Source organism: Xyrauchen texanus, chromosome 4 (genome assembly GCF_025860055.1).
Source record: "Xyrauchen texanus isolate HMW12.3.18 chromosome 4, RBS_HiC_50CHRs, whole genome shotgun sequence".
Taxonomy (NCBI): Eukaryota; Metazoa; Chordata; class Actinopteri; order Cypriniformes; family Catostomidae; genus Xyrauchen; species Xyrauchen texanus.
The window spans coordinates 27,589,669-27,607,197 of record NC_068279.1 but is presented as its reverse complement, the minus strand read 5'-3'; the positions used below and the strand labels follow the sequence as shown (position 1 = coordinate 27,607,197).

Here is a 17,529-nt window from a genome sequence, read left to right as displayed (position 1 = left end):
TGCACGAATCACATCACACTTTAATATTGTTTAGTCTCCCATTCAGCTGATGAAAACACGCTGCGTAATCATGAGGAAAGATTACATCAAGATGTAGATTGGAATGCAGGTGCAGAATTTATATAAATAAAATAGTCTACTCCTCTCTCGCTCTCTCGGCGTGCCAGTGATTACTTCTCCACGTGCCAATGCTGGCACGCGTACCATAGGTTGCCGACCCCTGCATTAGTGTGTCAATTTCTAAGAATGTGTGTTTGTGTGTGTTCATGGGAACTGGGAATCAAATGTGAGGGTTAGTTTACAGTCATTACATTAAGCTTTGTAAAAAAACAAAAAACAAAAAAAACAATAGAAGTCTATGGTGTGTCCTGTTTTAGATAGCTCAGCAGGAATTCAGCTATCTGAGTGACACTTTTGTTTTTAAATGATACTAAAATAGCAAAATGTGTGATTATATGTTTTGATAAACATGCTGATAATATCTTTTAATGTTTTCCCCACCAAAAGAAAACACTGAAGAAATGTAAGTTACTCAGACGGTTTGGTGTGGTTAATATTGCATAAATCCCAGATAAGTTGATTAAACGTAATATTCTGCAGAAAGGAAAGGTGAACAGAGCTTGATGCCAGGGGTGGACTGGCCATAGTGAGAACCGGGACTTTTCCTGATATGCCTGCCGTGAAACTGGGCAAAACGGGGTGGCGATAACAGGGCCCACTCTAACCATTTCTTTTTGTTTTTCTGTTTCAAAAGTGGCTTTTTCTTTGTAATTCTGCCAATAAGTCCTGCACCCCTGAGTCTTCTCTTTATGGTTGTACGTGAAACTGGTGTTGAGCGGGTAGAATTCAATGAAGCTGTCAGCTGAGGACATGTGAGGCATTTCTCAAGTAGTTTCTCAAACTAGAGACTCTGATGTACTTATTCTCTTGTTCCCCGTCTGTCGCTCACTTGATGTTGTGTCGAATGAAGTGACACTAGGGGACTTTCTTGAAGGTCTCGATTACCTCTGAACTTGAGAAAAGGCCAATGAGAATTTGGCAGACAAAATTTGCATGTCCCTCCCCCGGACATACGGTATAAAAGGAGGGAATCATGCATCTGTTCATTCAGATTTCTTCTGCGGAGCTGTGCGGTTGTGTGATCAGCGAGCTGATATCATTTCTGTTCCACTCACCTCTGTAGAGCATTTGCTGTTGGATCTATGACGCATATCATTGGCTTTCTCCTTCTCTGCACAGCAGTGCAGCTTTTCACCCTGGCGCTTCTAAAAAAAGAGTATTTTCCTAAAAGAGATATTTCTCTAAAAAAGCACACACAGCAGGCATTGAACGTCCTTTTCAGGTTGCGTCTTTATATAGATGCCCTTCTGCCCCTGTGTAGTTCGTGGATGTGGTCGATTTCTCTCTGCTCCTGATGGTCATAGACGTTGCCTTGTGTGTCTGGGCCACGATCACACTGAGGCGGCGTTTGTGGATGGTTCATGTTCTCACTGCGATAACCATGGCAACGTTTCGGTCGTGGCTTTCCTTCTTAAAAAAGAACGCCACTCCAGCAGCCCCCTGCGTCGCTCCTTCCCACGGGATTGAGGATGACCCGGCTGGCGATGGAGGCGATTTGGGGATGGCAGTGGGCTCGGTTTCACCGGGTAGATCCCCACAAACCACCTAGCACACGGGTTGATTTCCATACTGGCTTGAGGCGAGACCGGCTCGCCTCAAGGCCAGTCTGTTTACTCCCTTGAGCCCGCTGAGCTGGACGAATTTGGCGCTGCATCGGAGAGCGTCCATGCGTTTGACGCGTCTGACTGGACTGGACTGCCACCTTTGGGTCGGCATGCTCAGTCTGAGGCTGACGCCCAGATGGCCGACATGCTTGCCTGGGCCGCCGTGAGTGTGGTGTTGGACTCGAACCCTCCGTCATCATTTGATCTTGTCTCAAATGAAAAAAATACCACTCAGTTTTAAGTCTCCATTGCTCAAGCATGTTGTTTGTTTTAGAAAACAAGTGTAAATGATTTTAAACAATGGTGAAGATGAAATTAATGTGACATTTATATTTCGAATTGCCAGTTTTGATTATGTCATTTTTGCATCTTCCGGTACAATTAAGTGTTTTGAGTGTGGCAAAGAAGGTCACACCAAATGAGCATGCCCAGGGAGGGTTCAGGGTACAGGTTTTAACATATTCAATCGCTGCCATTGTGGTGATTTTTCCATGCAGATTTGATTTGTAATACAACTGCAACAGGGGTGTTGAAAGGTTTTATTGTGCTGTAACTTGTACGGTACTGTAAGTGCCAAGCCAAAAGCATGTTGTCAAACGCAACAAACTTTTCATATAAGCTATTCTTCTTGATGTTTTGTGAGGAGAAACAAACACAATTTAAGCTTCTCTTGGGATGAGCTCTGCTGTTAAAGGGATAGATTGATTTGACATTGATTTAACCACTGGAGTGTTATGTTTATGCTGACTTGATTTGCTTTTTGGATCTTCAAAGGCCTGGACACAATTCACTTGCAGTGATGGATTACCGACCTGGACAATGGGGCCAGTGACTGCCTGGGGGTGCCCTATGCTTTAAAGGGGTCATGACATGGTTTTTTTTTATTGTATTATTATGTTCCCTTAGGTGCAATTATAGTATTCATATTTTTTTTTTTAAGAAAAACTTTTAAAATCTAGTGATTTATGACCTTTTCCCACCCTGTTTCTCATCCTCTGATTCAAACAGTCTGTTTTGGGGGCGTTTTCCATTTAAGACTTCAGTGTTAACGCCCACTGTTATGATTGGCTAACGTCAGTGCCTATGTATCAATTATTGACGCCCCCAGCCAGAACAATATGCAAGTAAACTAAGTAAAAACACTGTGATTATTCATAATGAATGAAATTGCGCTTTAAAAAGTAGTTTAAAGTTTAAAATAGATTACTTACAGTTTGCGTCGTCGTTGTTCCCAGAATAGTCGGCACAGACTTATCTTTGAGCAACAGTTTTCTGGCAAAGCCAGCATCATATTGAGATTTGTTCTCAAAACAGTCATCCTTAAAATGTACAGAACAAACGCTTAAGTTAACACTGCCGTGACTGGAACGTCCGCAAAAAATAAACTGCATCCATTTTTCCCTGACGTCTGGATCTTTCGGCAGCTTATTCAGAGGTTTTGTTTGACCACAGCCAGGAACAGCACATCTGTGTGGCATCGTAATTTTCCTGTGCACAAGTAGTCTCTGTCAGAGCTCGCTGTCCATCGACTGAACACTTGTGAGGCGCACAGCGATACGAAATGAGCGTAGTTGTCTTGCGCTTAAATCGTAGTTATCTTCTGCTGGAGGCGGTCATATGCAAACGCTGTTACGTCACTTCTAACCGACACGTCACTTCTAACCATGAATCCAGAACGAGCTGTATTTTGAGCTTGATTAAATAAATGATTCGTTTAGAATGGGGAAGACGTCTTAAAATATTAAACTTGCAGGACGTTTTAATGATACAAAGACCTCTTATATACCAAAAGATCAAGGCAAATTTGGTTTCTCATGTCATGACCCCTTTAAGGCTGCGCAATCTATTTTGGTGCCCCCCCGCTTGAAAACCATTTTGGGCATGAACAACGAACACCCCCCACTCAACAACTATTGGGTGAAGGGGGGCCCTTGAAGATAATTGTCCCCAGGTTGGTGAACTATCACTTTAACTTGTAGGCTATTGAATCTGGTATGGTGACATTGGCAACTTGAAAAACAAAATAAAAAAACAAAACAAACTTTTAATATCAGAAAGTAGATTTTTTATTCATTTTTTTCTGTTATCAAAGTCATTGCTATATTTAAAACAAACAATAGAAAGACACAACTCAAAAGATTGACAGGTTCATGAGTAATGTGGCCATATAAGCTGCTTATGATCAATGCAGATCCCTCAATGGAACAACATTATCATTGTGAATTTAAAAACAACAAACAAACAAATATGTTATTGTTCTAGGTGGCATTTTTAAGAAACATTACTGACCTGTAGAAAATAAGAAGTAGAGCCCAATTGCTACAAACCCTTGTGAATTCCCTGTAATTGATAGGGTATTGTCACTAGGGGATTTTACAGAACTAATAAGCCATAAAAGATGTAACGATGGGGTTCGCTGCCCTCTCACACACAAATCCTTCTCCTTGATCCGTATCAACATCAGAGGTCATGATGCCACACCTCACATTATCTTCATCCATATCTTCATCCTAAGTGTAGTCAGAATGGCATGTGATCAAGTGTTCAATAAACATTACAACATAAAGCTATAACATTGTTGTATAATCAGGAATATTATGTTTTATCGATTTGAATAAATAAAAATGTAAAAATGAGCTCATAAATTAAGGAGGTTTAAATTTGTATTAACATTTTCCACTAGCTCAAAACCACAGACCACACTTCCTGTGCAGTTTTGTATTAATCTTTGTCTCATGCAGATTTACCCATACTCTGTTTTGTTTTCTAAATATCTCTCTGATTAATCATCCCTTAACAGCATTGACTTGCTGATTGTGGTTACTACCTGTTCATAATAATCTTACATAAAAATGACATTTTTAAATTTGTGTTGAAAAAAAATTATAATTACTATTAATATATTATAATATTTCATATTGTAGATTTCAAGCGTATTACCAAATGTGTTGAATCAGTGTCTCCAGATCCATCTAAAGGGGCTCTTAAGACCAGAAATCGTTTTCCATTGGCCTTGGACTGCAACCACACCTGCCCATATGCATGTACACAAATAACATGTATATTATAACCATTTCATGAGGAAACATTTACCAAGAATTGTGGACAAAATGCAGTATATTGATAATATGTTTAATAAATTTGCATCCTTTTATGCTTGCAAAGTTAGATTAACCCTTGTTCTGTCCTATTTATCTGGCAGTTTGGTTATAAACTACCCACATTCAATTTAAAATATTTTAAAAGTGAATTAATTTCATTCCATTTCTTTCACATGGTTCTACATCATCTCATATTCAGACTTCTTAAGCTCTGTAATAACCTGCTCTGTTATATCTGTCAAAGTAGTACTCATGGCACATATTGTTCACTTTATTACTGCTGTATTACTTGTGCAGGAGAGAGAAATGGGTGAATAGCCACTGTACCATGTTATGCTCTCTTAAAATGGCCAATCTAGCATTCCTCTGAGAACAGAATGTCTTAGCAGTGCTGCAACCACCATGGCCAATCCAAAACAAATAAAACATGTTGTCCCGGAGAAGCCACACTTCTGAAAGTGACACAAACATTAAACAGTAAGTATCATACTTTATCAGTTTTAGTTTACATAAATATGAAAATATAAAGATAGTTTGCGTATTTATAAAACCTTGGGCAAATCATTATAAAAGTTGTTTAAATGGATAGCTGACCCAAAAATGAAAATTCTCTCATTTACTCACCCTCATGCCATCCCAGAGGTGTATAACTTTCTTTCGTCTGCAGAACAAAAATTTAGATTTTTAGAAGAATGTCTCAGCTCTGTAGGTCCTCACAATGCAAGTGAATGGGTGGCAAAATTTTTACACTCCAAAAAGCACAAAGGTATCAGAAAAGTCACATTAAGGTAGTATAAAATTAATCCATGCGGCTCCAGTCGATCAGTGAATGTCTTCTGAAGCAAATCGATATGTGTGTGTGTAAAAAATAAATAGATAATTAAAACTGTTATTAACTTTTAAAAAGTGCTTCCTGCCAGCAGTTGACACATGTCATACCTGTCACATAAGCACATTTGAGAGTTCACATGAGGAACGAACGTCACACAAGATTTTAAACAGCATCAGAGCCCTGGACAGAAGTGTCGATTTAAAGTTAAAAACATTTTAATTATCAATTTTTTTGTACATAAACCTATCGATATGCTTCAGAAGACATTAATTGATCAACTGGAGTCGTGTGGATAACTTTTATGTTGCCTAAATGTGACTTTTGGACTCTCCAATTGCTGGAACCCATTTACTTGCATAATGGGGGTATCACACAGGGCGCCATACAAGCTAGAACCGATACTTCATCAGGCTAAGTAAATAATGAAATAATTAAACTTTTTGGGTAAACTATTCCTTCACATGTCCTTTTTTGCTAGAAATTTTTCTGAGATTTAACTGAGCAGGGATGAGACATTTTTTAGTAAAAGTTTATATAACTATTATATTGGTTCTGAAGATATTACATTTTACCACTTGAGTCTAATGGATCACTTTAATGCTGACTTATTTGATTTGGAGCTTCACAAGTTTTGCACCCATTCACTTACATTGTATGGATGGACCAAATTCTTCTAAAAGTCTAAACATCTGGAATGGCATAAGGGTAAGTAAATTATGAGAGAATTTACATTTTTGGTGAACTATTCCTTTTAATCAATTTTTGTGAGAAGCTCCTGCTGTGCCAGAACAGATATTTTTAAAATAAGTTTTGGTTTAGTGGTTTAGTTAAATTGGTACAACACTGCTCACTTATCCAGCACAATGTGTGAAAGTTTTGAGACACGGGTGTGTGACACATCTTCTCAGCAGTAAGTCAAATTTAAAAGAAACCTTTTTCTCCTGCTCTCTGTCCTTCAGCTATTTGTATAAGTTGTGTTTCTTTGATGTTAGAGTCTGGAAAGTGAAAACGAAATGGAATATTGAGACATCAGAAATTATCTTATTTTCAAATGGCATTCAGGACCCAAACTTCAGTGTTCAAACTTACAGTTCAGCCCCACAATGACAAGGATGATGGTTGAGATCAGAATGTTCACAGCAAAAAGCAAAAATCCATACTTCCTCCAATTATGCTCTCCTAAAACACACATTAATATAGATTAAGAATCCATGAAAAGATCAGTTTTTCCCTCTGTGCCCTGTCTCCTATTCATTCACTCCATGCATCCATTCCATTCCTGTTGTCTTACCTGAGGCCAGTGTTATATTGCTAATAGTTTTGTGGGCTGTAGTAGCAGGACACTGAAGAGATTGATAAATATCCTCTGTTTTAACAGCATCTCTATTCTGCATCTCTTCATCATCTTGATATTCATTCATAGACAACCTCGACGACCTCTTCTGCAGCTCCATCAAACTCACACGCACACAAACTGACTAAAGTAATGCCACATACGCACAATGTGAAAGTCAGATGACACTCTGAGGTTTAAATGCTAGTGATGCAAAAAAAAAAAGAAAAAAGAAGAGTCCTGCCATGACTAACATTAATTACAATATATCAAACCCACATATATCCAGAGCTGTTGTCTTCATTTTTCTTACGCACTACTTTTCTCCTAGCCAGAGCCTGTTTCCAAGCATCTCTTTGGTCATACCATGATGATGTGGTTTGATATAAATACAATTATGCATTTTGAGTTCCAAAGAAACAGGAAGGAGAGAAAAACAGGAAGAACTTTTTTTGTACCACAATTGGCAAAATATAAAATTAAGCAGAAGAGTAAGTAACAACTTTTCGTGTACTTGTGCTTATCCTGTATGAGCGAGTATTTTTTTTTCTCAAGTATTACTCTTAGTCCCAGTGATTTACATGACATCCCTCATCAAACATCAAACAGTATAGCCAGGCCATTGCAATCAGCGATTTCTGGTCAAACCCCTCCATCATTTTTTTCATCCTTGCTCTGCTGAAATACAGTGATCACTGTGTAAATGAACTAACAGGAAACTAAAAGATCTAATAATCTCATTATTATATAATAATTATCCCCTATTGTTTTACATTTCTTATTCAAGCTTTTGTTATAGAAAGATGCTAATGATTAATAAAACAAAATAAATGTATTTTGAATTATAGCCTACGCTTCTTTAAATTGAGTCCACATAATTACAATGCCAGCAATCAATTTGAATGATTATGCTTATAAAGTAAAATAATTTATTTTTATTATTATTATTATTAGAAAGTCTTTCATAAACCTTTTGAAGAATCGTTGTGTGATAAAATCACTTATTTACCATATCTGTTTAAACTTATATCCAATTTTACAACTTCGTTGCCATAAAGACATGACTCTGTAAACCCAAAGTTAAATGACTTTACAGCTAAAACATTATAATACTAAATAATATTAAAATATTATTACGTTTTAACAGAATAATTAAATTAAGTGCTCTAATATATATATATATATATATATATATATATATATATATATATATATATATATATCACATTTCTGCATTTAAACTCTCCAAAAATTGGCCACATTCACATCCATTGACATACATTAAAGTGAGTGCCTTGTGAGGGTTAGCGTCAAATTTAATTTTGTGGCAATCATCATTATGCCACAAATGCTGTTTTGAAACACCAATATCCCCATATATGGAGCATAAAAGAAATCCATGTCTCTAGTGATTAAATCCATGAATTCAGACATGATATGACATGATAAATATTTAAGTAATTTTTTTTTATCATAAATTCTCCTCCCTGCCCAGTAGGGGGTGATATGTATGAAGAATGTGAATCACCAAAAACAGAAGGAGAATGAGAAAGTGAAAGTGAAGTAGAAATTGACTGAGCAGGGAGGACAATTTATAGTAAAAAATGTTGTTTTGTTTAGTTTTTTCTCCATCTAAAGAGTTTTGTTTTGTATGTTTTCTGTTTTTATTTAATAAATGCTCATTGTTGCCTATCTGTGCTTGGGACCTCCATTCAAACACCCCATTCAATGACAGCTCATAATATTTGAGACATAATAATGGAAAAAAGCTTGTGGAATGTTATTGGCTTTCCATGTTTTACAGTAATAATATTTTGGAGAGTATTTGCTAATCCATTTAGGAGTTATCGCTCTTTATTGCTGAATGTGTCTGGAATGTCGAAAACAAAACTGTCTTGGCCTCGCTTGGCAGACTGATTCCCTCCCTGTACAGCTGATTGCTCACACCATGGACACTTTCATAAACAGGGACACTTCTGTCATCTCATTCACTTCATTAAACTCTGTGCTTTTCACGTCATGAATCCAAATCAACTCAGATATATAGCTACATCTGCCTTTTCATCATCCATATAAATAAAAAAATGGAACCTTGACTAAAATGTTCAGGAAATACATAAAAAATATATATATTTGTGCGATACGAGATATGCAACACTTGTAAATGTACAATTTTGTATTACTGATCAATAAAACTGTGTGTACATTCCAATTATAATTTGGATGTAGTAAACTTTCTATGCTTTGATCCAAATTTAAAGGACACATTTTCACAAGTTGTAATTTAAATCTTTGGTGTCCCCAGAATTTTTCTGTGAAATTTCAGCAAAAAATACCCTACAGATCATTTATAGTACCATGTTGAAAATGCTAATTTTTAGGTGGGAATAAAAACTAGCTGTTTTTGTGTGTGTCTTTTAATGCAAATTAAAAGGTGCTCCCCACCCTGTATTCAGAATAGGGCTGAGTTTTTATATCTTTGCTTCGGATAACTAGACATCACAAGCAATATGACTGACAGTGAAAATAGTGTTCAATCCTATATGTTTGAATCGGAGTCAGACACTGATGAGGGAGAGACTCCGTCAGAAGTAACAACTTTGAGAATGAACCAGGAAGTTTCTGAATGGTTATTTGATAAATGTATTTATATGTTGTAGAGTTTTTTTCAGCAGTTTTGCAAAATGGATGAGCAACACACACACACAAATACTGTTACAACGTTCGCTATATGCTATAACGAAACAACACACAAACAAAGATGTCCGTCGGCAGTGTCAGCAAAGTGACGTCACTTTGTAAAGAATCTGCGAACGGCTTGTTCTGAGACAGTGCTTATGATTACTGGGGATTAAAAAAAAGGACTGGGTGGATTTTTATCATTATAGGGTGCTGAACGGCGTTGAACGTCCTTTTCAGGGCATGTCTTTTAAAGACGTCTTTCCGCCTCTGTGTAGTTTCTGGATGCGGTCGATTTCTCTCCACTTCTGACGGTCATAAAAGCTGCCTCGCGTGCCTAAGCTGCGATCACAAGCAGGCAGTGTTTTATGAATGGTTCATGTTCTCAGTGCGAGAACATAGCTATGGCAGCATTGCTGTCGCAGCTTTCTTTCTTCATGAGAGAAAGCCACTTCAACCCCCCCCACCTCGCCGCTGGCGATGAAGGTGATTTGGGGATAATGACGGGCTCAGTTTCACCGGTTAAATCCCCGCGAACCACCCGCCCCCCCGGCACGCTTGCTTGCCAGCCGGCATTCTCCCTTGAGCCCCCGGAATTTGATGACGACATCGCCGCTGCATCGGAGAGTGTCACAGCAGCGTTTGATGCCGAGTGACTTGCCTGGGCCGCAACCTTCGGGTCAGCTCGCCCAGTCTGAGGCTGACGCACAGATGTCCGCTATGTCCGGTGCTCCCCTCCAGGGCCTGTAGGATGACGTCATAATTGACCTCCAATGCCTACAGCGCCACCGGACAGACCGCTTCCGCCTTGCATGCCATGGCCCCTCCTGCAACCCACCAGACCATGGCACTTCAAAATCTGCACTTGGGTAGTCCTGTTCCTGATGTGCTGCAGGAACTGCGCTCAATGACCGATCGCGCCCCCCGACGCAACGAAGGTCCTAGTGCCGGCACTCATTACTCTGCTGAGGTAAAACCGTGCGCTCTTATCCCAGGAGATCCCACGAACTCGGTTCCCTGGATGACTCCTCCCTAGCCCTCTGGTCCGCGAATTCAGCGGAGGAATTCACCGACCAAGACCAATGTGGGTACTCAATTTACCCTGTACTGGAATAGGTGCTCCACAGGACGGGCTCCCACGTGGACTTTTCCCACGTGGACATTTCCCCGTGAACTTTTCCCTCACGGACCCACCGGTCGCCGTGTTTGTAGCAACTCCTCCCACCCAATGAGGTAGGATCTACCACCGCGCAATTCTCCACATGTGACCTAAAAGCCCATGTGATGTATTTCACCACTCTTTACCTCCCCAAGTCTGGGCAGGTGTGGTCTCCGCATGGTCTTTCCCCCATGAAAGAATAGGAAAACTGGGAAAGATCGCCTTCCCCGAGTGCGTATGATAGCTCCCATGCTTGGCACGTCGCCTTGTTCCCCCCAGTCGGGGGTAAAGAACCTGAAGGCTTTGGCGATTTTATGGGGCATTGGGGAAGGGAATGTGTGGAGCGGAGGGGGGCAGGGCCGGGTTGGAATATCGCGCGCCCGGTCCCCAATCGGCCTGATGAGGCGCGCGAGGGATAAAGGCGGCCGGTGATGATTGTTCGAGAGAGAGAGAATTACGGGCATGTCCATCATGTGTGTTTGTTTATGTGTTTTTGAGTTTTCATTAAATTATAATTTATGTTGACAAGCCGGTTCTCGCCTCCTCCTTGCCCATTCTTTAACTGTTTTACAACACGTAAAGTACATGCCCGCTCGTGTGTCAGCAGTACATGTACACGGCTCAGCGCATGGCATGATTTAAATTGGACCCCTAGTGTCGCTTCTTTGACACAACGTCAAAGTGAGTGACAGACGGGGAAGGTCTAGGTTACGGATGTAACCTCCGTTCCCTGATGGAGGGAAAGAGACGTTGTGTCCTCCCGGCCACATCGCTGAACCGAGCCACTGTTGCTGCCAAACCTCATTGTCGGCTCCTCAGAAAAATCCTGAATGAAACAGATGCATTTTCCTCACTTTATACCAGTATGTCCGGGTGGCGGGACATGCAAATTCTGTCTGCCAATTTCTCATTGGCCTTTAATCATAGATCAGAGATGCAAAAGGCGCTCAAGAGAGACCCCCTAGTGTCGTTTCTTCGACACACGTCTCGTTCCCTCCATCAGAGAACGGAGGTTACATCCGTAACCTAGACGTTGTCTTCTGTAAATTAAGTCCATGTCTTCATTAAATTCTGTTTAACTGTGCAATTGTATTTTTACTATATAATAATCAGATACAAGTACAGAACTAAATGAGTGAATAAAAGTTATTTTGGTTAATGTAGTTATCCCTTAGGAAATCTGCACTATGAAGGAGTCAGGCATTTATGATGTTTTGTATATTTGTGTTTGTTTAGATTGCAAGGGCATTGATGAAGGCCTTTCCAGTGTCGTGGAATATTGCGACGAGTTTCTCTAAGTTGAAGAAAACTTTCAGAGTCTTGAGTTCCAGATGCCAAAGTTGTAGTTTATTGATCACCAACAAACAAGAGACCAGTCAGCTGATTGTTCTGACTGTATCCTCCTGAGTTCTCAGTTATATACCTTTTTGTTATCTTCTTGCCCATTATCTCTGACCAATAGAATAATTGCTCTTGTCTCTTTCCTTCGCCACCAATATGTTCTATTTTCCTCACTAATTAAATATTGGTGGAAAATCCCTCATCTAATTATTTTTTAAAAAACATACATCAACTGGTAACTCCACTTATTTTTGACATAAGTCATAGTTCATGATAAAAGTTCATCAATTTTAGAAACACCTGTGTATGATACAAACAGCCATGTCCCCATCACATACCTTTTACCTTTGCCCTACATTTCAGTGTACCCTCATAATGAGGCGGCCTTGTTTGTTCATACACAGTATCATTTGATTAATGAAAGAAAATACAAGCTCCAAAGATATTTAACTCATCAAGGTAAAACACCATGCCAGAAACATATCATATAAGAGATATCTAACTTATTAAAAGTGTTTTTGTAAGAAGTGCATCCTGTATTTTAATGAGATACACCATATATTTTAGAGATACATGTCAGCATAAAGGAAATACACCAAAGATATATGTCAGAATACTACTAATTAACAGAAACAGCAAAACACCAGCTGCAAGAATACAAGACACCATTCATATAATAACTGATTAAAGAAGTACATCCTGTATTTCAAGGTTGTATACCATTCTTTGTGTTCTCTGCAGCATCAACACTTTTAGTAACCTCATATGCTCTCTCCTGGCTCACACAAAGGCCTAGAAACTCATATAAGTATTTTGATATCTAAGAATGATTATTATACCATCTAAAAATGATTATTCTACAATATATTCCCCCTCTGGGACTAAAAGTCCCACATACTAAGTCCCTCAAACCACAGTATAGCCACATAAGCCAGCCAATTTAATACAACCGTAGCCAAAATAGGCTACGCACTAAGTTATCAATACCGTGCTGATGGGGCCACACTCTGCAGGATTGTGAACCAAACCTCTCCCTCCACAATCAGCTAGAAGGAAGTAAAAGATTCCAATCCTCTTATCTATTGTCAATAATGGGGGAGCAGAAACAAATCACATTATATGTAATAAGCATGTGCATGCAATTTGAAAGCCTTGCGTTGTGTAGAGTACAATTGATTATTCATAAAGAAAAAACATATAAAAAGATATATAAGATAAGATATATAAGATACAATATATTCCTCCCTCAACACGAGCTACATCCTTCGTTGCCAGAGGAACTCACAGACAATTCCGGTAGCCTGGAGCGCTATCTGGTGGTGTGTTGGAGCAGACAGCGGGTTTTAAACCACCAGTTGAGTCTATTTGCTCTTGCAGCCAAGCACTGAGGTGCTCGTCGCTCCTTTCTTCACATGTTGCTCTTGTATGTCTTCTCTTGGCAATTACTTCACAACTATATTTTCTTGAACATAATCATCACCAATACTACTTCTACTTGATTAAATATATCGTAATATAAACTTTGTTAATTATTATAAGTAATGGGTTATATTGAAAGTAATAGGGGAACATGTCAAAAATAACAAACAAAACACCCTCTAACTCCTTTCTTGAGTTGCTGTCTATTCTGTTAAGTAAAATGAAAGTACAATAGTCATGCTATCTCCCTTACTATCAAAAACATGAGAAAAGTGTAAAATAAAATTCCCTTAAAATAAAATTCCCCAGTGTTGTTTCTTGATTGCTTCTCAGTAAATCTCATCAAGTTCATCCAATCCTGGCCCAATGGTACAGTATCTAGTTTCTATCCCCGTTTGTGTTGACATCATTGATACAGTCACCATTTGCTTAGCCACTGTTCTAGCCATTATTGATCTTAGAACTGGTATGACACAGCAAAACAACAATGCAAATAGGGTCAGTCCTATAACGATCATTATACCTAGTTTCATTAAGCCCAACTTCCATGATCCAAAAGATCATCGAACCATTGGCCAAACATCTGATCTCTTCCTGCATTAGATTTAACTTCCTTTCTGAGGTCATGCAGTTTTTTCATTGCCTGTGTAAAAGCTCCTTCTGGGGATGTATTATTTGGTATGTATGTACAGCAATCTGCTCCGAACATAACACATACTCCTCCTTTATCTGCCAATAACCAATTTAGTGCTTGACGATTTTGCCATGCCATTTTACTAGTTGCCGCTAATTGGGTTCCTAATGCCTCCAATGCCTCATCAGTATGGTTTATAAACCTCTGTTGGTTATAGTAAATATAATTAATCCATTCTACATTTTTGCTGGCTGTTACCCATACAAATATTGACTCAAAGCCTGATTTAATTTCATTCCGAGCTTTAAATTGTTGTGGTATTCCCCTTGGTTGACCAATTGCATCCAAATAAACATCCGGATCTGGGGAGTACGCTCTTTTCACCCTTGCCTGTTGTTTTACAAATGGATTTGGTGCAGTTTGGATTTCAGAGAGATCCCACTCTACCATAGTTACCTCTTGTAGTAACCTTACTCTAGTGCACAGCCCTTTCCAGTTTTTAGGTAGAGAGGTTTTCAACTGACCTCCCCACATAACCAAAAGTAGTCCGCTATGGTTTCTGTTTGTTCCTGATGAATCTTTACCGAAGGAGATACTAAGGTTTGATTTTCACATCCTGTAAGGCAATGACCCGCCACTACACCTAAACATCCTGGGGTTATATTTGCAGTAAAGTTCTGTCCTAATGTTGCTGTTGCATAACGTGGTCCCCCAAATCTGATTACATTATTGTTGGAAAACATTTCTTCGTCTAAATGCCATATTACTGCGCAATTGCCCTTAAACTGTCCTACATTATTTTTTCCCTTGGTCCTGTTAAAGCATTCATATTCCAGTTGTTGATTAATCGTAAATGATGATGGACTTTCTTTATTCTTATTATCCACGCGTACATCTAATTTCCTACATTCATCTCCCCACCTTATCAGCTTACTATACTTTTCATATTCTGGGTGACCTAGGAAAGCCAAACATTCCGCTGGGCAGAACACTGTTCTTCCTTTAGTTCCACAATTTTTGGCATAATACTTGGCGCAGTGTCTGTAATCATACTGATTCGAACTACTGTCAACTTCTTCAATGGTGAGGGTGAGCACATTACACAATTTGTCATGTCTGCCTGCTTAACTGTATATTTTGCCCATCTATACCAGTCGTTTTGATTTGCATGTTGTAATAGTTCTTCTACTCCTGCTGTCTCTATAGGCTCCCAATCATACATCAAATCTAATGGTTTTGTCTTATTTTGGTTAACTATGCTTCTGTCCTTTTTGGTTCACCTTCGTTCAATGCTCCAGATGCTCTCTTCTGTCTAATTTTTTGTTCTATAACATCTTGTCCTTGCTTATTCTGGGAAGAAAGACATAAGTTCTGAGGTGTCAATTGTAGGGAAGTCATCATACCATGGTCGCTCTGACGGTCCTTCACCGGGTGAGTCTGGGTCTTCTTGCGCTGCTTCCCGGTAGGCCCTGTATCGGGGAAATACCTGTCCCAAATACATCATCAATATCATTATCCACAGTACCTCCTTCATCCCCCAACCTGTCCTCTGCCTCCGACAATATGTCCTCCCACGGATGCCTCTGTTGGTCTGCTTCATATCCTTCAGCTGTTTCCGTATTTGGTGCAGCAAGGTAAGCACTTTCCTCTTGTCTTTCTCTTTCACCTTCTTGTTCCTGTCCTTCTGCGACATGTACTTCCGTTTCTCTTTCTGTGCTGTCCCGCTCCACTGTGGCACGTTCTTCAGATTCTTCCTCTGCCTCAGTGTGCTCTTCCCCTACGTTCGTTTGTTGTCCTTCTTCCTCTTCTTCGTTGTCTCTATCTGGTACTTGTAGGTCTTCAACCTCGTGAGCTTGATCCTCTCTTTGTTGCTCCTCTTCTTCTTCGGTTTCAGGTTCCTGATTTTGTGGTAGGTTTCTCCTACGTACTTTAGTGCAGTGATTTAAATGATACCATGTGTTACTTCCTCTCACCTTTACTGCTGTTGGGGTTGCCTGCACCACTTCATAAGGTCCTTCCCGTCTTGGCTCATTCCACCTTCTTCTAAACACTCTCAGGTACACAAGATCTCCAGGAGCAATTGAACAAGGTGCATTCTCTTCCTGCCTAGGATTTCTTCTTTGTTCCTGCAAACAGATTTTTCCATGTATTGTCGTCAATTGTCTCATATATGCTTTCAATTCCATTTCTAGTTGTTCCAATGATGGACCCTCATAAGGTCCTCTCAGATAAGGCACTGGCATAGGCCTTCCCGTCAGCATTTCATGCGGGGTTAGATTAGTAATCCTATTTGTTTGCATGCGATATTTCATTAATGCCAACGGAAGCGCATCAACCCAATTAAGTCTTGTTTCTTGACAGATTTTCACAATCTTTGCCTTGAGATTCCCATTTACCCTCTCCACCATCCCCTGAGACTGCGGATGGTAGACACACCCTAGTCGTTGTTTTATTCTCAGCTGCTGTATGACTGTTTTTACTGCCCTCTGAATGAATGCCGAGCCATTATCTGAGCTAATTTGCGACGGTATTCCAAACCTTGGGATAACTTCTCTTGTTAGGAATTTAATCACTGTTTGTGCTCCTGGTCGGCCGAGGGAACTGCTTCTACCCATCTACTGAATCTGTCTATTATTACTAACATATATCTTTTGCCTCTGACTGGTTTTATCATATCTACATAGTCCATCACTAGATGTTTGAACGGGCCCTCCGGTGCTGGAATATGACCTAATGGAGCGGTTGTGCCTTTCCTGACATTGTGTTTTTCACAAATTTCACAGCCTGCCAAAAACTCATCTACTGAGGCCTGCAAGTATGGCGACCAGTAGCCCTGCTGTTTTATCTTCCTCACTACCTCGCCTCTTGCACAGTGGTCAAATCCGTGCGCATCAGAAATTAACATATTTAGAAGTGCTACTGGAGCCAATATCTGCCCCTCATGTGACCTCCATATTCCATTAACGTCCCTTGTCAGCCCCCTCTGCTGCCATTGTGCTAATTCAGGTGGGCCAGCTTGAAGCTGCATCCGTGCTATATCTGCCAAACTTGGCTGGACCTGTAATATCACTTGTGGTGCCATTATTGCTACTTTGCATCCTGAAGCTTCTCGGGCATGTTCGTCCGCAGCATTATTTCCTCTAATAACAAAATCATTGCCTTTTTTGTGTGCCTGGCATTTGACTATAGCCAGCCTTTTTGGACTCATCATTGCTGAAATTAATCTGATTATCTGGTCTTTATGCTGAATTGGTGTTCCATCACTCTTTTTGAACCCTCTCTGTTTCCACACTGCACCAAACAAATG

At 39.8% G+C, this 17,529-nt stretch overlaps 1 protein-coding gene across 1 annotated transcript; it reads right to left on the bottom strand.

Annotated features, from left to right (window-relative positions):
* Nucleotides 1–3,818: 3,818 nt before the first annotated feature.
* LOC127639844 (uncharacterized) lies at nucleotides 3,819–7,104 on the bottom strand. Its single transcript, XM_052122132.1, has 6 exons — nucleotides 6,949–7,104; nucleotides 6,747–6,836; nucleotides 6,590–6,652; nucleotides 5,153–5,277; nucleotides 4,665–4,754; nucleotides 3,819–4,234 (listed from the first exon to the last, which is right to left on the bottom strand). The coding sequence occupies exons 1-6, from the start codon at nucleotides 7,076–7,078 to the stop codon at nucleotides 4,106–4,108; spliced, it is 627 nt and encodes a 208-aa protein (XP_051978092.1). The 5' UTR covers nucleotides 7,079–7,104; the 3' UTR covers nucleotides 3,819–4,105.
* Between the last annotated feature and the right edge of the window lie 10,425 nt (nucleotides 7,105–17,529).

What these genes read in the sequence shown, in the direction of transcription:
- LOC127639844 (XM_052122132.1), bottom strand. Translation starts at nt 7,078, where the DNA reads ATGAATGAATATCAAGATGATGAAGAGATGCAGAATAGAGATGCTGTT. An exon ending in TGTCATTGTGGGGCTGAACT is followed by an intron (nt 6,653 to 6,746) that starts GTAAGTTTGAAC and finishes TTCACTTTCCAG; the next exon opens with ACTCTAACATCAAAGAAACA. An exon ending in ACACTGATTCAACACATTTG is followed by an intron (nt 4,235 to 4,664) that starts GTAATACGCTTG and finishes GACTACACTTAG; the next exon opens with GATGAAGATATGGATGAAGA.